Source organism: Ananas comosus, linkage group 23 (assembly GCF_001540865.1).
Source record: "Ananas comosus cultivar F153 linkage group 23, ASM154086v1, whole genome shotgun sequence".
NCBI lineage: Eukaryota > Viridiplantae > Streptophyta > Magnoliopsida > Poales > Bromeliaceae > Ananas > Ananas comosus.
The window spans coordinates 2,488,730-2,512,844 of record NC_033643.1 but is presented as its reverse complement, the minus strand read 5'-3'; the positions used below and the strand labels follow the sequence as shown (position 1 = coordinate 2,512,844).

Genomic DNA, 24,115 nt, shown 5'->3' with positions numbered 1-24,115 from the left:
GTGTAAGTGGCATGAGGTTGGGTTGGGCCGAGTCACAATCGAAATCCATGATGCTCTGTATCTGTACACTTTAAGTAAATTTATTGTGTATTTCTAACGGCTCGAACTTTTGAAATTAATGGTTAGAGCTAACGGTCCGACAATTTAGTAGTCGTCGATGTGATTTAGACCCTTTGGAAGAATCAGTTGGGATGATTTTGCACTATTTGCCTTTCCTCTTTACAAATTGTTTGTAGCAGCATTGGTTATGGAGAATTACTATTACTATCATACAATAAAAATGGACCTCTCTAAGGACTTGTTTTTAACAAGTGAAGGTAGATCCCCAGCCGACAAATAGATCCTTCTTTTTCCACAGCTGACTGGGACCATCACCATGACTCTCCACACAGCACATGCATGGAAACTACCAAGCAATTCAATAAATGATATATATATATATTTTTAATGCAAAGCATCTTGACTGAACAGGACAAGTCTTTTTTGTTTTTGTTTTTGTTTTTCTTTTCCTTCTCTTTTGATCTTTTATGGTTTTGTCTGTAACATGCTGCAGCAGCAGCAGCAGCTAGTAACCAAGTAGAGATGCCACAGGATGGAGCTTCCAATCCTATCCTTTCCAGTACTCTTGTTTGAGTTCTTCGCCTCGTGCTTGGCAGACTGATACCGGATTGATCGATTGATCGATCATGGCCGCAGCCACGGTCTTGTCCGCATTCCTGCAGGTTCTTTTCGAGAAGCTGTCGACCGTGGTTCTCGACGAGCTCAGGCTGCTTCGAGGCGTCGGCGGGCAGCTGAAGGACGTGTCGGACACCCTGTCGACGATACGAGCGACAGTCGAAGACGCGGAGGAGAAGCAATTTAAAGACAAAGTGGTGAGTTGCTGGCTCTCGCGGCTTAAGGATGTTGCCTATGAGATGGACGAGCTTCTGGACGAGTATGTGACCGAAGACCTGCGACTGAAGTTGCAGCAACAAAGGCAGGAGAGAAGCTACTTGCGCTGTCTTTGCCTGCACAATCGTTTATTCGACTACAAGATAGCCAGACGAATAAGAAAAGTTCAGGAGAAGTTAGGTAGGCTCGTGAAGGAGCGCGACATAGTTGGCCTGCAAATGTTTTGCAGGACGAGCCAGCTGGAAATCACGGAGCGTACAAAGAGCAGTTCGTTAGTGGACGATTCGAGAGTTTTCGGCAGGGAAGAAGACAGGGAGAAGATCGTAAGAATCTTGTTGAAGCCAAATAAGTCCGCGTCTACCGGCCTTTCGATTCTCCCAATTGTCGGCATGGGGGGGTTAGGAAAGACCACTCTGACTCAACTTGTGTACAACGATGATCGGATAAAAAGGCGTTTCTCGCTGAGAATGTGGGTGCATGTGGCTGAGACTTTCGACGAGATAAAGCTAACTAGAGAGACGCTCGAATCGGCTTCTGCAAGCGGGTTTTCTTCTTCGACCACAAACCTGAACTTACTGCAAGAAGATCTTTGTACCAAAGTAAAGGGTAAAGGGTTTCTGCTCGTCCTGGATGATGTGTGGAATGAGGATCCTAACAAATGGCGAACTTTTTACAACGCCTTGGTCGCCGGTGGAAAAGGAAGTAGGATTATCGTGACAACCCAGAACGAGAACGTCGGGAGAATGATGGAGGCAATGCCGCCGTACCATCTGACGGAGTTATCAGACGACGACTGCTGGAAATTGTTCAGGAATCATGCATTTGTATGTGGTGACTCTACAGCATATCCGAAGTTGGAAGAGATAGGAAAGGAGATTGTGAAAAAGTTGAAGGGGCTACCGCTTGCCGCCAAAGCAGTCGGGTGCCTGCTATACTCGAAAGTGGATGAAGAACATTGGATGAACATCTTAAAGAGCCAGATTTGGGACCTACCACCAGATAAAAATAACATCTTACCAGCTCTAAGACTGAGTTACAAGCACTTACCCCCACATCTAAAGCAGTGCTTTGCATTTTGTTCCGTCTTTCATAAAGATCATGAATATCGGAAGGAGAGTTTGGTGCAAATTTGGATGGCGCTCGGCTTCATTCAGACTCGAGGAAAGGAACGGATGGAGGACGTCGGGAACAGCTACTTCGACGATTTGGTAAGTAGATCCTTCTTCCAATTTCACAAAGGGAAATATGTGATGAATTACGCAATCCACGGTCTAGCGCAGTCCTTCTCCCTTGATGATTGTCTTAGGTTAGAGGATCTTGTGAGAAACAACAATATTGCAAGGGTTAAACATCTCTCATTCTCTTGTGACAATTCCAAGCATACTTCATTTGAATCTTTCTATGAGTTTCGGGGAATACGAACGCTTTTATTACTACATGGATACAAATCTCCCACCAGTCCTCTCCCTAATGATCTGCTCTATAAACTGAAATACCTACGCGTGCTGACGCTGCACCGTCGAGATATTAGTGAGCTGCCAGATTCTATTGGGAACTTGAAACATCTTCGATTTTTAGATCTATCTGGGACAGGAATCAGAAAGCTGCCCGCGTCAATTAGCAAACTGTACAACTTGCAAACACTGAAGCTAAGAAACTGTGAATTACTAGATGAGATAGAGAATGGCGTGACCAGGCTCGTTAACCTGCGACATCTAGAAGCGCACACAAGGTTGGTCACTCCGATAACCAATATAGGGAGCTTAACATGTCTCCAACAGCTGGAGGAATTTGTCATTCGCAAGGATAAAGGATACAAGATAAGCGAGCTAAAGAATATGTCGGATCTCGGAGGGCATCTTTGTATCAGAAATCTTGAGCATGTAAGCTGCAAGGACGAGGCGACTGATGCGATGTTAAGCGGAAAGGAGTACCTTACCGGCCTAGACCTTGTGTGGTCAGATGAAACGCATAGTAGGACAGACGCAGAACATCTACATGATCATGTGCTCGAAGTCCTGCAACCTCACAATGGACTTAAGGAGCTGAAAATCAAGGGCTTTGCAGGTGCGAAGTTTCCAACGTGGTTGGTTACTCTACGCTATCTTCATACAATCAACTTATTTGATTGTGAAAGATGCGAATCCTTCCCACCTCTCGGACAACTACCTTTACTCAAAAACTTGGAAATAGGAGGGTTGCATGCTGTGGCTCGAATTGGTCGAGAGTTTTCGGGTGATGGAGGTGTCAAGGGGTTCCCGTCATTGAAAGAATTAGTACTTGCTGACATGCCCAATCTCAGAGAATGGATATGTGAAGATGAAGGCGAGTTTTTCCCTCGCCTCACTGACCTTGAAGTGCAAAACTGCCTGGCGCTAAGAGAGTTGCCGCATCTTCCTCTGACGTTGAAAAGGCTCAGAATATCTGAAGCAGGACTTCATGTTCTTCCAAATGTTCGTGTTTCAGACTCGTTGCCCTCATCATCTCTATCGTCCTTGTACATTGATTTCTGCCCGAATCTTGAGTCCTTGGAGGGAGGACTATTAATGCAACAATTGAGAGTTATCAAGAATTTGACAATTGGGAATTGTGAAAAACTTGCATGTCTTCCCGTAGAAGGGTTTGGAACTCTCGCCTCGCTCAGAAGACTTCATATTTACAACTGCCCGAGGCTCAAACAGTTTGAAAAGACAGGAAGTTTGTTGCCTTGCTTGCTCAAAGAACTCCAGATCAGATCATGCTCCAAGCTAATTAACTCTATACTTCTAGAGCTCCATGACCTCTCCTCTATTGCGAACCTCACTATAGCTGATTGCGACGACCTTTACCAGTTTCCAGAGGAAGGCCTGTCGGCTACGATCGAATTCCTATCGATATCTAATTGCAAGAACCTCCAAAACATACCTGCTCGTCTGAAAGAACTCTCTTCTCTTAAAACGTTTACTATCTTTAACTGTCCTCAGGTACCATGCTTGCCAACTGAGGGCCTTCCCGAAAGGTTGCAAGAATTATACATCAAAGACTGCCCTCTGTTGACAGATCGCTGCCAGGTAAATATAGGAGCAGACTGGCCCAAAATTGCTCATATCCCCAATATTGATGTCGATGAGGAGGGCATTGTGCCAGAGAGGAGTATATACAGAAGAAGATGACCTTCTACACTATCATCATGCCTATTTAAACGGTTTGTACGCCGACTGTCCTCCTACTGCTACTTAGGACTGTACACTCTCTCTCTCTCTCTCTCTCTCTCTCTCTCTCTCTATTTATGTATTTATTTACCCATCTTTAATTGTTTTTCCAAACTTTACGTAGGTGGGTCGGATCAGTTAATGTTGAATCCAGCTGATGTTGTGATTGGCATGTTCAAAAATGCGTCTTGACCTGGAATTAGTGCTATTGTTTCTTCAAATTGGCATCCGTTCGAGCTTCGAATTAGCCTTGTCTTCAGACAGATAAACTTACTAGACAGTATAAACGATAGCTTGCTTGTGATGTATATTCTTTTAATTGCAGTATATATGTATAAGAATTACTGTAAAGCGGTTCATTCGCGTAACAGCTCGGAATGCAAACAATGTACTTATATTATGCTATTGCTTTTACATGATGTTCAAGTACTCATCATTGTTGGCATCCAGTGAGTAGCGGAGTTTGCAGATGCTGAACTATTGCAGGATACTTTACCAAAGCCTACTTCAATACTTTCTATCTATAATGCTTGGGAATTTAGTTTTGAAATTAGATTGAGCAAAATCCACTTGTTTACATTTTATTCCTTTTTCCACCTAAGAATATTTTAAGAAATTTACATTCACTAAGATGTATGATTGAACAAGCTTATTTTCCCTTGTGCTCTCAATGATCTTTCTCCAAATTTTCCTTTGTCTCGAATATTCAAAAGTTGAAGCATCCGACAAACTGAACTATTTGGTAAACTTTATTTGAAGTTGTTTTTTTTTTTTTTTTTTGACTTGTCACTTTTGCTAGGCCCCAATTTTAAGTATTGATATTTAAAGAGAAGCTTATGTTGTAGTGTTGCTGTCAATCTATTTTCTGTTACTTCTTTTAAATTTTCTTCCTGTATGGCTGATTTTTATCTGTTTACACCTTTGGTGCACTGCTAACCATTAACATTTTTTTTCTTTTTAATTATATGTTGAATCAATGAGGCAAGCTTGTATTTTGCAACATGGAGGTAATATTGGAACTAGAAAAGAAATAGCAGTTAATTTAAGAGAAGTTCAAGATATCGGATCGTTGGCACTAACCATTAATTCAAATTAGAAATACGCAATCAATTCACTTAAAGCGTACAGATATAGCGCCCACGGGTCTCGATTGTGACTCGGCCCACCTGGCCTCACGCCACTTTGAACATAACTCAGCCCAACCCAGCCTCATGCCATTTCGAACATGACTCGGCCCACATGGCCTCCCGTCATAGGGCAGGATGCTGGTCCATTTAAGCCAATAATCCCCCCTCCAGCACCTGCACACATTTGCAGCATGCGGGAATCGAACCCGTGACCTCTGTCTGTAATAACACTTGTCGGATCGTTGGCGTTAACCATTAATCCCTAAAACTCGAGCTGTTAGAAATACGCAACTAATTCACTTAAAGCGTACAGATATAGCGCCCACGGATCTCGACATGACTCGGCCCAACCCAATCTCACGCCGTTTCGAACATGACTCGGCCCACATGGCCTCCCGTCATAGGGCAGGATGCTGGTCCATTTAAGCCAATAATCCCCCCTCCAGCACCTGCACACATTTGCAGCATGCGGGAATCGAACCCGTGACCTCTGTCTGTAATAACACTTGTCGGATCGTTGGCGTTAACCATTAATCCCTAAAACTCGAGCTGTTAGAAATACGCAACTAATTCACTTAAAGCGTACAGATATAGCGCCCACGGATCTCGACATGACTCGGCCCAACCCAATCTCACGCCGTTTCGAACATGACTCGGCCCACATGGCCTCCCACCACAGGGCAGGATGTTAGTCCATTTAAGCCAACACAAGAATCCTAATAAGTATCTAGTGAAGTCCCTTATAAGCAGAATTCACTGCAGGTGCCAGAGAATCTTCTCAAGAGAATCTTGTTGGATTGGCAGAATTATTACTGCTCAGATGTAGTGGTTTATTTTTTAACACAGATGTCTACAAGAGCTATGTAAAATGTTACTTGAATGAATAGAATTACTCATGTGCTTGATTTTTTCTCTCTCGCTTGATTCTCTTTCACTCTTATCATAATTAGATAGAAACAGTAATTCCTATCTTCTGAAAGATTTATATATTTTGGATGTACTGTCATATTGGTTTGATGGTTTAATGGTTTCAAATGTTAATTTGCAGTTAGCTACATACACCTTAAAGTTTTGTGACTTGGAACAAACGCAGCAATGTTTGTTAACATTTTAATTCTTTGAACTCGGACCAAAAGTTACAGATTTAATTCCAAACTCAATATAAATATGACCAACCAAATCTTTGAAAGAGACTGCATTGTATTTTCTCCTATATTTAATGCCTCAAAGAGTGTTCTCTTTTTCTCTCCACAAATAATTGCAAATACTAGGCTAGAACTAGACAATGCACATATGAATTGTTGACTCCATTGCCTTTTTTAAAATCAGTCACCTTGTCAACAAAGCACAGCTGTAGTTGGGCCATCAATGTTCCTTTCACACTTGACTCTTATCTCGTTTTATTTAAAAAACAATTAGGAAACTTCTCAATACAAACTAGCCTAAAAGGACAGGTTCTTGTCAAACAAACTATGGAAATTTTAGAGAGAAATGTCATAGAAAGAACTCACATTTCTGAACCTTTGGCCTTTTATCCTGTAGTCCAAAAAAGATAGTAAAAATCAAGATCATGGCAGGAACAGCAGTTTTGTCCGCCTTCTTGCCGGTTCTTTTCGAGAAACTGTCGACTGCTGCCCTCGACGAGCTCAGACTGCTTCGAGGCGTCGACGATGATTTGCGGAACCTCTTGGCCACTCTGTCCATGATACAAGCTCTTGTTGAAGATGCAGAGGAGAAGCAGTTCAAGGATAGAGCAATCAGAAGTTGGCTGTCGAAGCTGAAGGAAGTTGCGTACGAGATTGACGAGCTACTTGATGAGTACACGGCCGAAGCACTGCGGTTGAAGTTGAAAGGACAAAGGCATGTAAGTGGCTTCTTCTACTGTCTTTTCTTGCGAAACGGTCTATTTAACCACAAAATAGCGAAGCAAATAAAAGCAATTCAGGATAAGTTAGATAAGCACGCGAAGGATCGAGATGTTCTCGGTCTGCAGATGTTCGGTTCTACGAACCGAGTAGAAACCACAGAGCGAACAAAGAGTAGTTCATTAGTAGATGACTCGAGAGTTTTCGGCAGGGAAGAAGATAAAGAGAAAATCATAAGCATCTTGCTATCACACAACAAGTCCACTCAAATTGGGCTGTCTGTTCTTCCTATTGTCGGCATGGCTGGCCTAGGGAAGACTACTATAACACAACTTGTCTACAATGATGTTAGGATAAGAGAGAACTTTCAACTAAGAATGTGGGTGCATGTCTCAGAGAATTTCGATGAGATAAAACTGACCAAAGAGACCCTCGAATCGGCTTCTGCGAGCGGGTTTTCTTGTGCGACCACGAACATGAACTTACTTCAGGAAGATCTCTATAACAAAGTAAAAGGGAAAAGGTTTCTTCTTGTCCTGGATGATGTGTGGAATATGGACTTCACCAAATGGCATACATACTGCAACGCGTTGGTCATCGGTGGAAGGGGAAGCAAAATTGTAGTAACAACACAGAATGAGAACGTCGGGAGGATGATGGGCGCACTGCCTCCGTACCATTTAAAGGAGTTATCAGATGAAGATTGCTGGAAACTGTTCAAGAATTATGCATTTGTAGATGGCAACTCTACTGCATATCCGAACTTGGAAGAGATAGGAAAGGAGATTGTGAAGAAGTTGAAAGGATTACCACTTGCAGCAAAAGCACTTGGGTGCCTGCTCTACTCAAAAGTGGACGAAGAATACTGGACGAACATCTTAAAGAGCGAAATCTGGGAGCTGCCGCCAGATAAGAATAACATCTTACCTGCTCTAAGGCTAAGCTATAAGCACTTACCCCCACATTTGAAGCAATGTTTTGCATTCTGTTCTGTCTTCCCTAAAGATTACGTGTTTGAAAGAGAAAAGTTGGTGCAAGTATGGATGGCGCTCGGCTTTCTGCAAACTCGAGGAAAGGAACGAATGGAGGAAGTGGGGAACAACTACTTCGATGATTTGCTGAGCAGGTCCTTCTTCCAATTTCACAAAGGAAAATACACGATGCAATATGCAATCCATGGTCTAGCACAATCCGTCGCCCTCGATGACTGCCTAAGGTTAGAGGATCTTGCAAGAGGCAGCAATACTGCAAGGGTTAAGCATCTCTCATTCTCTTGTGATAATTCCAAGCAGACTTCATTCCAGGATTTTTACGAGTTTCGGGGAGTACGGACACTTCTATTACTACGTGGATCCAAATCTAAGACTGCTTCTCCCCCTAATGATTTATTCAACAAATTGAGATACCTACGCGTGTTAGAGCTACACCGTCGAGATATCAGCGAGCTGCCGGATTCTATAGGAAATTTGAAGCAACTTCGGTATTTGAACCTCTCTGGTACTGGGATCAGAAAATTGCCTTCATCAATTAGCAAGCTATACAACTTGCAAGCATTAAAACTGAGACATTGCGGCGAACTAGATGAAATACCAAAAGGTGTGACCAAGCTTGTAAACCTTCGACACCTTGAGGCGAGTACCAGGTTGATCACAGCCATTGCCAAAATAGGGAGACTAACAAATCTTCAAGAGTTAGAGGAATACGTCGTTCGCAGAGACAACGGGTTCAAGATAAGCGAGCTGAAAAAAATGTCGGAGCTCAGAGGACGTCTGTGCATTACGAATCTTGAGGAGGTAAATGGCAAGGATGAGAGCAGTGAAGCTATGTTGGGTGGGAAGGAGTACCTTACTACTCTAGACCTTGCATGGTCAGAAAATCGGAGTGTGACTTTGAAAGAAGAACATTTGGATGAGCAAGTGCTCGAAAGCCTTCAACCGCACACCAGACTAAAGGAGCTAACAATCAAGGGCTTCGCGGGTTGTAAGTTTCCAAGCTGGTTGGATAATCCATGTGGTCTACATACTATTCATCTGTTGGATTGCAAAAGATGCGAAACCCTCCCGCCCCTGGGGCAGCTACCTTCACTCAAGTGCTTAGACATAGGAGGGCTGGATGCTGTGGCTGAAATTGGCCAAGAGTTTTCGGGTAATGGAGCTATTGAGGGCTTTCCATCATTGAAGGAACTAGTACTCGACGACATGTTGAATCTCAAAGAATGGATCTACCAAGGAAAGGACGAGTTTTTTCCTTGCCTCACCGACCTCGAAGTCCGAAACTGCCCGGTTCTAAGAGAGTTGCCACGGCTTCCTCCGACACTGGAAAGAATCTGGATATCTGAAACAGGAATACACGCACTTCCAACTATTCATGCTTCGAGTTCATCATCACTATCATCGTTACAAATACACGAGTGCGCACAACTCAAATCCTTAGAGCAAGGACTGTTAACCCAGCAATTGAGTGCTCTCAAGAATGTGACCATCACAGATTGTGAAGAGCTTGTTTCTCTGCCAGAAGAAGGCTTCAGATCCCTGACCTTGCTCGCAAGCCTTCATATCTACAATTGCCCAAACCTCGCTCCTCTTGCAAAACACAAGGGAGGTACACTGCCCGGTAGTCTCGAAGACCTCCAAATCAGATCATGCTCCAAACTTATCAACTCCCTACTTCCAGAGCTGAAGAACCTTCCCTTCCTTGCGCATCTAAAAATAGCGAATTGCAATGACCTTCTCTTCTTTCCTGAGCAAGGATTGCCGATTGCGCTCCAAATCTTAGGGATCTCTCATTGCAAGAACCTTCAGCACTTGCCTGATTATTTGAGTGAGCTCTCTTCACTCAAAACTCTATCTATCCTCAGCTGTCCTCAGATACCATACCTGCCAGTGTCAGGCCTTCCTGCAAGTTTGCGAGAATTGTACATCAAAGACTGTCCTATGTTAACCGCGCGTTGTCAACAGAATGCAGGAGCAGACTGGCCCAAAATTTCTCATATACCCAACATTCAAGTCAGAGAGGAGGGATTCTTGCCAGAGATGACAGCAAGGAGAAGAAGATGATTCTCATTGCGGCCATCTACTGTTAAAGCCAATTATGTACTCTTCCTTTTATGAATTTCCCAAGCCAAATGATGCTCACTAAGATTATATATGCATGCCTTATTTGGTGATAGTACAGATATATGTTCTAACTAGTATTAGATGATCAAAGAATTGAGATATATGAATGTAATAGTTTAAAGTAAGGATTTAAGTGTCTATCGGTAGGGGCTGTATCTATTATGTCGCATCGTGCCAACAAAATATCGACATAATACAGCCTCTGTACTGATTGCACAGTTCAAAACTCTTTTTTTTAATATTGGCAAGTAACTTTCTCTATAAAATTTAAAAAAAAAAATTACAAAGAAATATAATAAGCAATTAGAATATTTAGTTGCTAAAAAAAATAAATATTTTATGCCACCATATGTCGTCACACATTTTTTTTTTTTTAACTGGCACATACCTTACCAACAAGTTTTTGGCACGATCTCATATTACGGCACTTAAATCCTTAGTTTAAAGTGAGCAAGACAGAAAACTAATTGAGGTTCCACAAATGGCAAAATAGGATAAAATACAAAAAAATGAGAAAACAAGTTTAAGATGTGAAATAACAAAAATAGAGAATAAAAGAGGAAAAAAATACTTCTCGGGCATGCATTACGCATGCAGCTCACGCACAAAAGAGAATGAGAAGGGAACTCGCATTCAAGAACAAAACTTACTCCATGTAGATATAAAAGCACTAATAAATTGTGATAGTATTTGAAAGATAACCATCAGCACATGTTTTTAACATTTTAGATAATTTATAAAAGGAAAAAAATGTACAAAAACGCCCTGAATATTCGCTCTTCTGTAAATAGGCACCTGAAGTTTCAATTTTTGTAATTATACCCCTTAAAGTTTATTAAATAGTTAAATAGACCTCTTTTCTTCAATTAAAGTTATTAATTACATAATTGTTTTGATCCTATATATTGCATAAAATTTTATAAAGCTTCAAAAAAAATAAATTATTTTTTACATATAAAAAAAAGATAAAAAATAAGTTCCATACGACCTATTCTTTGAGCATCATGCTTTGTTATCAAAATTGGAATAAAAAAAAATCCTTCATATTTTAATATCTTAGAGGATTATGTGAACAAAAAAAATATTAATCACAAATACATCTAAAAATTTTTCAGCATTTGTAGACTAATTGTACAGAGAGTATCAAACATGTTTGAGGAAAATGTAATCCAACATATTATCCTTCCTAAAAGCTCGCTTCAAGGAAAAGCAATGTAAAGAAAAGTATAACTCTCTTCACGGAAAAGCAGAGTCTAACAAAGTATAAAACACACTGCCCAAAAAAATCACATTATCTTTTACTACAGACTATAATAACAATAGCTGCCCATGTTTCATTTTACCCCCTTATATTGTAACTTATTCTCCTCAGGATAATTAACACAGTTCAAAGCAAAGTAAGAATAGTACAACCAATGCTGAAACGACCTATTACATAGCGAGAGCATATCACTAACTTAACCATAATAAATAATGAACATTCACATGTTACCCTACATCTAAAGATACTACACATGAGATATGATGCAGGATTCGGAGACATAAACAGAGATTGAACCAGAGAAACTATGGAACATACACAGTTATCTTAGTGATCAGTTGATTATCTCTAATCAACATTTTGACTACGCACTCTACCCAATAAATTGTTGCTTGTAATCTCACATGGATCAATTTGGTTCGCTTTTATTCCCTTGGCCGAGCGAGCCAAAGAGAGCTTAGTGCACGCAATCGCGAGAAGTAGTCGCTTATGGCAAGTAGTGCTCGTGCTGATTGGCGGGTGGTTAATATACGAAGCATTTGTTGCAGGGTTTGCTGCCGCAGATTGTCAGCCTGGCAAACAGTCACATAGCCAAGAGTTACGAAAACAGGTTATCATGTTCAAGATACGTAAATTCTTGATTTAGGTTTCTGACATCAGTCTAGGTCGTAATGGCATTATAATGTTCATGGACAAAGACAATGTTCATAGCAACCCATCAACTGGCCTTCTGCGAATTCACTAGTATTCATATCTTTGCATCAGTAAGAAATTCTGGTTCCATCAATTCATTGTGAAGACAGTATGAATAAAAATTATCCTATCCAATCCAATTCTGGGTAGGCTAATGAAAGAAAAGGAGGAGCATATTTACCTGGCGAAGGAAGTTTTCGAGCGTGCCAAGCTTTCCCATGGCCATCGCCATCTGGCCCATGTAATTTGCTACATTACCTGATGGCCCTGCAGGCCCCGGGGAGCCAGATGTTAGTGTTTCAGCCAGCGACTGCTGCAGTGCTTCCATTCCTTGGGAAAGCGCATCTTCCGCTTGTTGGGAGGACTGTTGCAGGTTGCATATCCCCGCGACCTGCTGCTCGCTAAGAGGTTCTAGTTGACCCGTGAGTAACTACAATATTGCAGTTTCACTATGTAAATGAACTAAACATTAAGAAGGTTTAGATGCAGGAAATCCCTATGAATATCATGATATTCACTTTGTGAACTTGAAATATGGAAACTTAAATCTGTAGGTATTTTGTACCTTTAGAAGTTCAGATGATCGGAAGCCCCCCAGCCACAGAAAGCACCTCTCTGCGGGTGTTTTCCACATCCCGGACAGCATGTGGAAAACATCCGCTTTGGCTGCGATGCCCTTAAGCCTAAAAATCTCATCATAGTGTGCCATAACACCGTCGACGATAGTACGGAGTTCAGTATCACCAGCGTGTGCATTCACTGCAGCTCTCAACTCACTAATTTGCCTGTTCTGCTCTTCCAGCCATCGTGCATATTCCATGTCAAATGCCAGAGCACCTAAAAAAGTGGTAGATAGTTGTCTACAGTGAGAAAGATTATTTGCATCCAAATCAAAGATCATACTCCCTATTGGTGATATGGATAGTTAAACACTACTTTGAGCATTCAATTGCATTTAATGATGTTTAATGAAGCTAGGCTTGCAATGAATTTCACTGCTGCATGGCTGTTTGATTTTCTTTTGTCTGCAAGTCACTACGAAGAAAGTCAAAATTCAAGGTCTAGTCTAGCATTAAATAGCCGTATATTTGTTGCTTTCTTGATCTCCACTTTCAATAACATTAGAGAGCTTCGCAAATCCTGGACGATCCTCGAAAATTTTATTAGTTCATCAACCTCCATAATAATGTATCAAGTATGCGGTTTTCCTCACTCTTTTCTCGAAGCTCCTTAAAACTTTCCTCCAATGCAGTGGATATCAGAAGTTAGCCTATAGAAAGCATTGAAGCAGCCCCTGGCCTCAAGGATTTATACTGCAACCTCATTTGAAGTGGCACAGGTCTGATTGGGACAAATATCCACAAGTTCAAAGGATAACAAATAATACATGGAAGATGTCAATTTTGTTTAAATTGTGAAAAGAGGCCTACAGAATTTCTCATCGTGCTTATTATGGTAGATGCTCACTAAAATTTTTTTTAAAAAAAAAGTAGAGGAAAGAGATTCAAAAAGAACATACCATTTGCATTCATTGAATGGGACTGATCCCCTGAGCTTGAAATGAAAATGCCCTGGAAAGAGAAGCTATAAGTCAAGATAGCCATTGCACAATCCTAGCAACAGAAATTGTCGGAACATATGGAAGTTAGAAAGTAGTTGGGCAAATTATCGTACCTGCTGGCGAGCTCTCTGAAGCTCCTGCTCCAATTGAGTAAGCTTCAGCCTACTACTCTCTAGTTGCTGGACATAGGCCTGATAAAATAAATGACTTTTAGCGAGGTGATATCAATCTAGTGAAACGATCATTAGAAAATATCACATTCTAACGGTCCTGTAAGTAAATCAAGTTCCAGTAAACCAGCTGCTTGTATTAGAAGCTAGATATTTGTTCTAGACCCATAAGACTAAGTTGTGGGTAATGCAGTACTTTGAAAAAAATTGTCGCTTAAGTTGTAAATACAAGAAGACTATATCCAGGTATTGTACTGAGGACGTGCATATTTAATCTTTTATCGGAGATATCGATAAAACAAATCAATGTTTATGAAGAGTATGGATAAGAGAGAGGAATCAGGGTATGGGGAAACTCCAAAATGCAGAAACTGCACGTGAATACTCCTGGAAAATTATGCACTGCTATAAAAACTGGTGAGAAGTAACAGATATTAAAGGCGATAGCTGCCTATCATCATTATGTAGATGCAAAGTCAAAGAACTGAAGTAAGTCAAGGAAATAAATAAAATCAAATTACCTTCTTTCTCAACCGGCTTTTCCTAGCAGCTTCACGATTTTGGGCAAGCCGACGAAGTGTCTGTAAAGAAAAAAATATTTCTCATTTAACATAAAATCTAGACAAGACTCATTACAGGCAATTTATACTTGATTGAGCACCTTTTGATCTAGCTTATCCTTTGATTTGACACTAGAGTCAGAAGCAGCAATTGTCGCACCTTGTCCTTGCTCAAACTGGCAAAATAGTCTTGTTAAATATCAGGCATTAATGTATTGTATACAGCAAGACTATCTACTAAGCACTAATCTCAAACAAAATAACAAAAAGATCAACAATAAAACAACAAAGGAAACATATACATATGCGGCAGAAGGTCAGAACAGCCAAATCAGGGCCGAAACAGGGAAAAGATAGAAGAATGTTTTCAACTAAATGATAATCCAGTCAGATATTTATATTTTAAGCTAAATCACAATCAACCACAACGTTTACAAAGAGAAATAGGCAAGAAGACTTAAGAAAGAAGGCATATGATGAGAAAGAAAAAAAGAAAGTAAAGAAAATGATAAACAAAAACTAACTACTTCACTTTGTAAGGCATAAAAATGAAGCGCATCTTACATACAGATACATCACAGTATTTACTAAAGTAGATAGGGTAGCATGACTAGTTGATCTTTGTAAATTGCATAAGTAGCACATCCTAAAATAAACTACTCACACCCACAAAGAGTGCATTCAAGATAAACTGAAAAAATGCAGAGTTTCATAGTTTGATCAAGCAGGGTAAGATAAAAGAGAATTCCTAATCGTAATGCGAAGGAACAAGTTTCTTATAATAAAATAAAGTATTACAAAAAGTCAAACCCATATTTCAAAATTTTAGGCATGCAGAGAACCACAGAGAATATGTACATCTCAGACCCATCAATGAAAAGATGCAACTTGAATTGTTTAACCAACATTAATAGCAAACGGTAATTAAAGAAGGAAAAATACTCTTTGGTTCTTGTCATCAGTGTCCCCATCTGTTGATGTGTCTGTCCTCGGGCTGGTGTCGGGCATCGTAGATTCTCCCCAATTCTCAACATTGCCACTGGCTAAAACTACTAAATTTGATGGTTGCCCCTTATGTTGGGGCAATGTTGGGAGTGGAGCTCCAGTTGATGAAGAATTAATATCCGTTGAAGCAGGCAGCTGCTATTTTATAAGTGATCAGCATAACAAAAAAAAAAAAGAAAGAAAGATGGCATTTACACCCCTGCAAAATTGCACTGCAAAATCTGAATTTCCACATATATTCTTCAAAACATATTATTCTTTTTACATTTGCATACATATCCTTCTACAAAAATAAAATAAAATAAAATAAAATAAAATAAATATATCCACTCTTTCTATTATAAAACCAACTTTGCTCCATGAATTGTGTGAATGACCATGTAAAAATAATTGTATTTTGAGGTACCATACTTCACATGAAAAATCAGATTTTACAGGACTATATGAATATATCCTTAAATAGATGAGTTTGGAGGGATATATGTGTAACATTTACACAACCTGAAATATTGGAAGCACACTGTAACTTACCTTATTATAACCACCGTATTGAAGAGAATCAGAAGTAATGGGTTGGGCAACTGATTTTGGATTAAACAAAGTACCTAAAGGAAAACGAAATAACATGTAAGCAATACCATCAATACTGCAAGTCTCTATATCACCTGCTCTTGGTAGTTGTTGTATAATTATCAGTTGTTGCAGTAAATAAAACAAGATGACTTCAAGATAATCAGAAACAAAATCATATTTTGGACCACAACAGCAAAATCTAACAAAATAAGCATTATTTAGCTCCAAGGTAGCATTAAATTAATGTTCCTACAAATTGAAGTTAACTGCTGAAAATAGAGAAAGAATTTACTCCATACATCATCACCTAGGGTCCTTGAAAGAAAAGAAAAGAAAAGAAAAGATCCACATACTCGTTCTTAGAGCAGCAACATCCTCTATGCGAAATCTGGTGGACTGATCAGGCGCCCCAAAGTCTGGGATTCGAGAAGAGCGCATGTTATTTCCTTCCGTGCTGTAACGTAAAATTATTAGCTTAAACGTCGAGATCAATGGATTGAGAAAAGCGTAATCAACAAATGCAAGTCTCAAGAAAATCATTTCTACTATGCAAATCACATCTGACAAGACAGTAATAGACGTCCATCAGGTCACAATACATTGAGTTCCTGCAATCCTGCTCTACAATCTTCTCCATAAAACAATTGGATCTCTTCATAGTTTTCTTTGTTCAAATCTACTCTCTAAAAAAAATGAAGCATTTGTTGCTGTCTATATCAAAAATTAAATAAAGGCGACTTACAAGTCAGCGTATCTGCTTTTTTTTCCCCCATCAAGTCATTGATGTTTTCAAAATCTGAATTTTTGGTTAGGTAAAAAGAATTATCTTCAAATGCAACCTTGATCAATTGACTCATAATATCAGGACGAAATTAAATTTTCAACCTTGCCTAGCTATTCAAACCATCAAATTTCAATACACCATAAGCCCATCTCAATAAAATAGCACAATTCAAGGTGTATTATGTCAAAAATGAACTCTATCTTGAGGATTTCAAGTTTGATAGCCCATAAGATGCAATAATAACATCACAGACAATTTTCTAGTATGATCAAAATGGAAGAATAGGACAAAACAAATTTTTAAAAAACGATATCGTTAGAATAATACTTTCACTCATAACAATTGCAAAGAAGCAGATACGAATTTGTGAAAATGCTGAAACAAATTTCACTTCTCGAATCAAATTTAATTGAAATTGAAAAATATTTAAACATGTCGACACTACCACCTACTTTTTCCCCCTTTTTGGTTCCACTACGCCTTGATTTCAGTAAAGTTAACTAAAAGTATCAGCTTTTCCAACTTCATCACCACTTAATACATTGCAATATCAATAAACATTGAACCCAATAAACTACATAGCATCACACACTTTATCCAACAAAAAGTTTTCAAAAGTACAACAATACCAGAAATTATAACACAATAACAACCAAATTCACATAACATAGCCGATGAACGAAGAATAACAAAAAATAAATAAATAAATAAAATAATTGAAACATACATCGGATTTTTCATTCCTCAAATCAAATTTAGTTTAAAGGAAAAAAAAATCAAACACGTCAACTACAACCTGCCTTTTTCCATCTTTTCATTCCATCCAATCTTAATTCCAGGAACCTTACCTAAAAAAATCTCACCTTTTTCCAAGCTAATCACAACTTAATACATTTGAGGATAGAATCGTTCCCAATTGAACTATTTTCCACATAGCATCACAATCACACACACACACAAAAAAAAAAAACAAAATTTACACGGAAACAACAACTTAATTCAACGAACAAAGCAAAAGAGCAAGTAAAACCGATCAAAGCATACGTCGAATGATCCCCGAGAAACGGCGAAACGAAGCTCGGCATCGCCCCCGCCGCCGCCGCCGCCGCCGCCGCGGCACCGGTAACATCTTCCGCACCAATCCCTCCCCTCCTACTCCCCATCCACCACCACCACGACCACCATCTCCGTCACCACCACCAACAAAATCCCTAAAAACACCTCCGAATCCTTCTCAAACAACCCCAAATCCCTTCCTCCTCCTCCTCCTCCTCCTCCTCCTCCTCAATTCAAAAGCTACGAACTGATCAAATAGCACAACTCTCTCTCTTCCCGATCCTTCTCCGACCACTTTGACTCTCCTCTCTCTCTATCTACTCTCTCTCCCTCTCCCTCTCCCNAAAAAAAAAAAAAAAAAAAAAAAAAAAAAAAAAAAAAAAAGCCTCTCTCGCTCCACCAGCCTCGAATTTCGACCATTTTTTAAATTTTTAATCTTTTAATTTAATAATTTTTAAGTCTCTCTCGGAAGGGGAGTGGCGTTTGGACCGTTCCAATCTCTAGCCGTCCTTTTCTTTCTTTTTTTTTTTTTCTTTACTCCCCTGCTATTAATTTATTTCTCTAATAATAATATCTCTGACCGTCCCCAACGCAAATGGCAAAAGGGCTCGATGGTTGGTATTCGAGACCCAAATTTAAATCTTAATTGATTCACATTTCCAGCTAAGTTTATTTCTAAATGAAATAAATAAAGCGGGTAGCGTGCTATCTATCTCTCAAAAAATAATATCTCTACTGATAACTATCCATCAACTCTGATTAGTAGTTAGAGTGAGAGAAAGAAGAGAAATTTAGGAGAAATTTAATGTTTTAATTTCTCTTCACTTTGAATTTTGGGTAAATTATAGAAAATCTCCCTGTCAAAATTCGATTTTTCACTTTTCCTCCATGTCATTTAAAAACCTACACTTTGCCCCCTTATAAAATGAAAAATGTTCACAGGAAGGTACGGTGTGAACTGTGATGATAAAATGACCATTTTGCCCCTCACCATGTTCACAGAAGAGAAAGCCGAGGGCATTTTTGGCATAAAAAAATATATAATAATATTTTATAAATGGAACCCTAACGGATTACTAACTGTAGGGAGCAAAATAAACATTTTTTATTTTATAAGGGAGTAAAGTGTAGGTTTTAAATAATATGAGGGAAAAGTAAAAAATCGGGTTTTGACAGAAGGCTTTACGTAATTTAGCCTTGAATTTTTTCCATTTTTTCTTCTCTCTCACCCTAATCATCTATCAAAATTGATAGATGGTTAAAAACTTATAAGGAGCACACGGACTGTTATGCTTCTAATAGCACAATAGTCATACTTGTAAAGAATATATGCGTAACTTATTTGAACTATGGATTATTTTGAATTAACTATTCAATTTTTTAAAATCTTAATTTTGTTATCCAATAATCTGACAATATGAAAATTTATAATAATTTATAATTTAAACAACGGCTGTACTCTAAAAGTTTAAGCTGTTAGAGAACGGTGTTATTTAAATTTATATTTAACAATAACAAGTGAGTTATAGAGATTCGAATGTCGGAAAAATTAAGAATTCACAAACGTCAAAATGTTGCCTATAACTTTTTTAGCCTTATATTTCTCCAAAAAAATAATAGGTAAAAATGTATGAAACTTATCTGTACTATAGATCATATGAATTTGACTGTCCAAATTTTTAAAATTTTAATTTTGCTACATAATCTTTCAATTTGTTTGATTTATATCAGCCAACAGTACTATGACTTCAAATTTTGAATATATCGTTTACTTCTACAGCTCTAGTTAGTATATCTCATGTAATTTTCATAACTATACATTAATTAAAATAAATAATTAACTTAAATTTTAAAGTTAAAATATTATTAGATGACTCAACTCAAATAAATTAAAAAAATTAGACAGTAAAATTAAAATTTTTAAAAATATAAAATTTAAATCTAAACGGTTCGTAGTTCAGATAAGTTTGACCAAAATTTTCTTACTTTTGTTTTTTTGCTTAAAAATTATATTTTTCATGTTGTTTTTATTTTTATTTATTTTTTTAATTATTTTTTTCTGCCGTGAGGTTCAGATAGGACTGTGAGAGATCCCCTGAGCGAGCGGAATCAGTGTACGGTCTTCTTGAAATAGGAGCTGTTTTTTAACAAAATTACAGCCATGCCACCACGCGCTGACGTGGCAGTTGTACGGACTATATGCTATACGATCTGTCAATGATGGAGTTTCAACGGTCCAGATGTCGTGGCGGGACCCACTTTCTCCACGCGGACGACATTGTCCCGGTCAAAATTATTGGGCGGGTCAGAGTCGTCGCTTCCGCTTTCAGGTGGGCCCCACACTGCCGTGGTGACACGCGGCGGAAGCGGATTGGGAGATTGAGTTGGTAGAGCAGGGTGTGGGACCCTGCCTAGTGCCCAGGTTCGAAGTTTTTTGAGTTTTTGGATTACGTCACAATTGTTATTTTATTTTATTTTATTTTAGAGTTAATTTCATACAAATCCCTACAAATATCGTAAATTGCAAATACATTCTAACAAAATTCAATTTTCATATATTATTCTTTTAAAAGTACTAATATTTTTAAATATATCCCTCTATTTTGTTACCGTTAAAGTATTATTTATTTTAAAAGTGAAATAATCTCTTTGTCATTACAGATATTGCCTTCCAAAAATCTCAACTGTTAATTGAATAGGAGTAAAAAAGTCAATTCATCTAATTAACTAACTAGGGTTAAGTATTTTACCTATAGTTAACTAATTTTTTTCTAACGAATCTTAACGGTAGAGAAATATTTGAAAACATCATAACTTTTGTAGGGACGATATGTGAAAAGTTGAACTTCATAGAGATATATTTGTAATTTACTATATTTACAGGGACCTGTATGAAATTAACCTTTTATTTTATTACAATTTTTATTTCCAAACTATATAACTCTTGACAGTTTAATACTCAAAATTTTTATATTACGAGATTCAACTCCTATAATTCAAATATATTTAATTAATTATTGATCCGTCATTAGTATACAAATAATATAGCCTCGTTATAATTGATACCTAACAATAATTAAAATGTCACGTAACTTTCACATCAGGGACACACTAATACTTAATCAATAAATTAGCTCGTAAAACATAACTGTAATAATTTACAAAGTTCGGATAAGAAATTAAAAAAATTAAAATTCAAAGATTAAAATATCACACAACAAAATATTTGGGGGCCAAAAAAGTTATTTAGTCAAATATATTTATGTAAATTGGAGTTAGTTTAAGACCACGTGCATAATGTGGTGCAGTGCATGTTACAATGATCCTATTAACGTGTTAGGCCAAATTCCAATTTTTTTTTCTTCATTTTGACTAGTAAGAGAAGTTGAGATATGAATATCGCGATATAGTACGTAAATGTATCTGAAAAAGATCTTTAATTTGATCCGATGCGATGATATACAATTTTATGGAACTGTATTATCAAATATGCTTGCAGAGTAGAGTTTTCGTCAAGATAAAAAGGCTACGAGTAGAATCAAAATATAAAAACTAAAAAAAAATTTAAAAAATTTCAGCTAAACACAAGAGTAGATATTATTTATTTATTTTAAAATTCAGGTCTAATTGACTGGCCGAACTGGTTAGATCCTAATCCAGTACCCAAACCAATTAGATTAAACCAATAAGTTTATTATTAAATACTTAAATAATAAAATTTATTAGATTAAAAAAATATAAATTAAATATCTATAATATTTAGGGCAAACTTCAAATACCACTCAGTTGGTTTCGCATTTACTTACTTTAGTACCCCGTGATTTAAAGTGTATCAATTTAATACTCTGTGGTTTTATTTTTCTTCTTTTGTCAGCTACTCTATTAACATTTCGTTAAATTATATATAAAAAACTTCAGATATCCCACTTAGATTTATCGAATTTTTACTTTAATACTTTTTAGTTTTAACTTTGTAACTAATTTAATAGAAAAATTTTAGTAAAAAAAATAAAAAAACATATAAAATTATGAAAAATGAAATCGATGCATTTAAAAAATAGGGTATACCAAAGCGGAAAAGTACGAAATGATAAAAGTGATATTTAAATTTTTTTCTAACATTTATGTCACCTCGTTCAACCAATTATTTGGAACAACAAAATTTGACACTTTTCGTTGGATAGTTTTGTAAATTCGAGGAACTTCGGGGGGGTAATTGTCGAAGCGAGAAACGAGCGTGCGAAATGGCACGTGCGCGGGATCTTTACCTTTCTGAAGTGTTCACACCTGGGAACTCCAACCCCTTTTATCTTTTTCTCCCTCGGTTGCCTTAAAATTCGTAAAAAAATATGCTACATTTTATTACATTTAATTGAATTATTTTAATACGGATTCGGTAACTATGTGATTACCTTATTATATATCTGAGCCGCACTGCAAAAGAGGATTAGGACATCCACGATAAATCATTAAATGATTAATAATAAATTACTTAATTGTGAAAGGACAGATTTACCCTTAGATTAAGTCAACTCAGAAAGGAAAGAGAATTTATTGCCTCCACTTTGCACATGTACGGTTCATTCACCGTATTTAATATATAATAATAATATATAAATAAAAATACATAAAATTTGTTTTAATTATTATTCATTTTGCTTTTGCTATATAACTTTTAAAAATTTTAAGAATAAATTATAGAAAATTTCTGTAAATATCCACTTTTCACTCTTTTTTTTCCACTTTCAAAAATTTATATTTTGTCACCTTAAAAATTTATAAATATTTTCCGAAATGTATAGTGTTGATGGAGAGGATAAAATAATCAAATTATTCTTACTTTTTTTCTATAAAAAAATAATTTTTTAACATATTTCTGTAATTTTTTAAAGAGCATTTTCAGTATAAATTATAAGAAATAGACTAAATGGTGATGAAATCCTGACGGATGGGAGGCTAAATTCAACAACTTAAAATATTGAAAGGGTAAAATATAAATTTTTTAAAGTTTAGGGAGGAAAAAAAAATGAATATTTATAAGAAATTTTTTTTTTATAATTTAGTCAAAGTTTTATTTTACTATATGCACTTTTTAGTTTAGTTGATTTGAGACAATTAATGACTTTTTAATTTCAAAATTTGAATGCATCATTTATCTTTTCAGTTCAGTTAATATATTTTATATAATTTACGTTATTAGAAATTTATTAAAATAAATATTTTGCTTAAATTTTGTATTAGAAGAGCTAGTAGATTATTTAAACCAAACAAATTATAAAGTTGGATGATAAATTTAAATTTTGAAAAATTAGATAGTCAAATCAAAATAATTTATAATTCAAATAAATTTTATGCATTTCTACCTACATAATATTGTGAGTAAAAGTGAGTGGAGTCTGATTAGTTCCGAAGAAGCGCTGTTGTTTTTATTTGAATCAATATATGTCGATCACAGAGTCGGCCCGAGTCAAATATTTTAAAGCCATTTTAATTTTGTTTTGACACACAGCCAGTTTTTTTTGCCACCTCTCTTAGTATATCCATAAAAATCGTGAACTATACTGAGCCTATTTATTTTATCAAAGGTGAAGTTCAAGTTGAAATAGATTCTCAGATAAATTAGAGTTTATATGAAATTTTTTTTTCTTTTACTATTTGTTTATATAGTTGTAAAGTTAGTTTGTTGTCTATTTGATAAGAAGTGAACAACATAAAAATCTGAAGTGTGAGAGATGTGTTAATATTTTACTACATTTTTGTCATTTTTTTCTGTGTACGATATTATGGAGAGTTTGAGTTTCGACCGAATGTAAAGCTACGGTGAGATGAACCAAGCAATAAAATATAAATTTACGGTCGTAAATTACTTTACCCCTCTCCAATTTTGGTGAAATAGAGTAACAAACACACCTCGGGTTTGGGTTCAGTGGAGTTTCATGCGGATTCAAATTGGCCGGAACCGGGCTGAATCGAGTAGAATTTATAGCTATTTAGGCTCGGGCCCGGTCCAAACAATCGGGCCGGACCCTTTTGATCAATTAGAAATATTATGTGCTGAGCGGGGTGAGTAAGATTTTTGAAATGAACCTGGTGTATTATTTCGGTCGTGCACCGAACAAGTCCCTCTCGCTTCATTGGTTCTTACCGTTTAAATCCAACGGTCCAGATCAAATGGTACTGCGGTTCACGGATGATGTAGTGCACCGGGGTGCAGGCGAATAGTTCGTCACCAACTTCGTCTTCGAAACCAGATCTTGGAAAC

The 24,115-nt window shown here is 37.2% G+C and overlaps 3 protein-coding genes across 3 annotated transcripts; 2 read left to right on the top strand and 1 right to left on the bottom strand.

Annotated features, from left to right (window-relative positions):
* Positions 156-4,531, top strand: LOC109727913 (putative disease resistance protein RGA1). Its single transcript, XM_020258126.1, has 2 exons — positions 156-4,075; positions 4,207-4,531. The coding sequence occupies exon 1, from the start codon at positions 687-689 to the stop codon at positions 4,041-4,043; it is 3,357 nt and encodes a 1,118-aa protein (XP_020113715.1). The 5' UTR covers positions 156-686; the 3' UTR covers positions 4,044-4,075; positions 4,207-4,531.
* LOC109728457 (putative disease resistance protein RGA4) lies at positions 6,740-10,416 on the top strand. The gene has a single exon (XM_020258875.1). It carries the CDS (start codon positions 6,780-6,782, stop codon positions 10,128-10,130), a length of 3,351 nt encoding a protein of 1,116 aa, XP_020114464.1. The 5' UTR covers positions 6,740-6,779; the 3' UTR covers positions 10,131-10,416.
* Positions 11,445-18,190, bottom strand: LOC109728445 (transcription factor TGA2.3-like). Its single transcript, XM_020258858.1, has 11 exons — positions 17,842-18,190; positions 16,367-16,467; positions 15,972-16,045; positions 15,378-15,575; positions 14,537-14,611; positions 14,397-14,456; positions 13,819-13,896; positions 13,664-13,715; positions 12,710-12,981; positions 12,326-12,574; positions 11,445-12,023 (listed from the first exon to the last, which is right to left on the bottom strand). The coding sequence occupies exons 1-11, from the start codon at positions 17,958-17,960 to the stop codon at positions 11,877-11,879; spliced, it is 1,425 nt and encodes a 474-aa protein (XP_020114447.1). The 5' UTR covers positions 17,961-18,190; the 3' UTR covers positions 11,445-11,876.

Coding starts and splice junctions, on each gene's coding strand:
- LOC109727913 (XM_020258126.1), top strand. CDS start 687: ATGGCCGCAGCCACGGTCTTGTCCGCATTCCTGCAGGTTCTTTTCGAG.
- LOC109728457 (XM_020258875.1), top strand. CDS start 6,780: ATGGCAGGAACAGCAGTTTTGTCCGCCTTCTTGCCGGTTCTTTTCGAG.
- LOC109728445 (XM_020258858.1), bottom strand. CDS start 17,960: ATGGGGAGTAGGAGGGGAGGGATTGGTGCGGAAGATGTTACCGGTGCC. Junction 15,576..15,971: donor AATACGGTGGTTATAATAAG/GTAAGTTACAGT, acceptor ATAAAATAGCAG/CTGCCTGCTTCAACGGATAT. Junction 14,457..14,536: donor AGGATAAGCTAGATCAAAAG/GTGCTCAATCAA, acceptor TTTTCTTTACAG/ACACTTCGTCGGCTTGCCCA.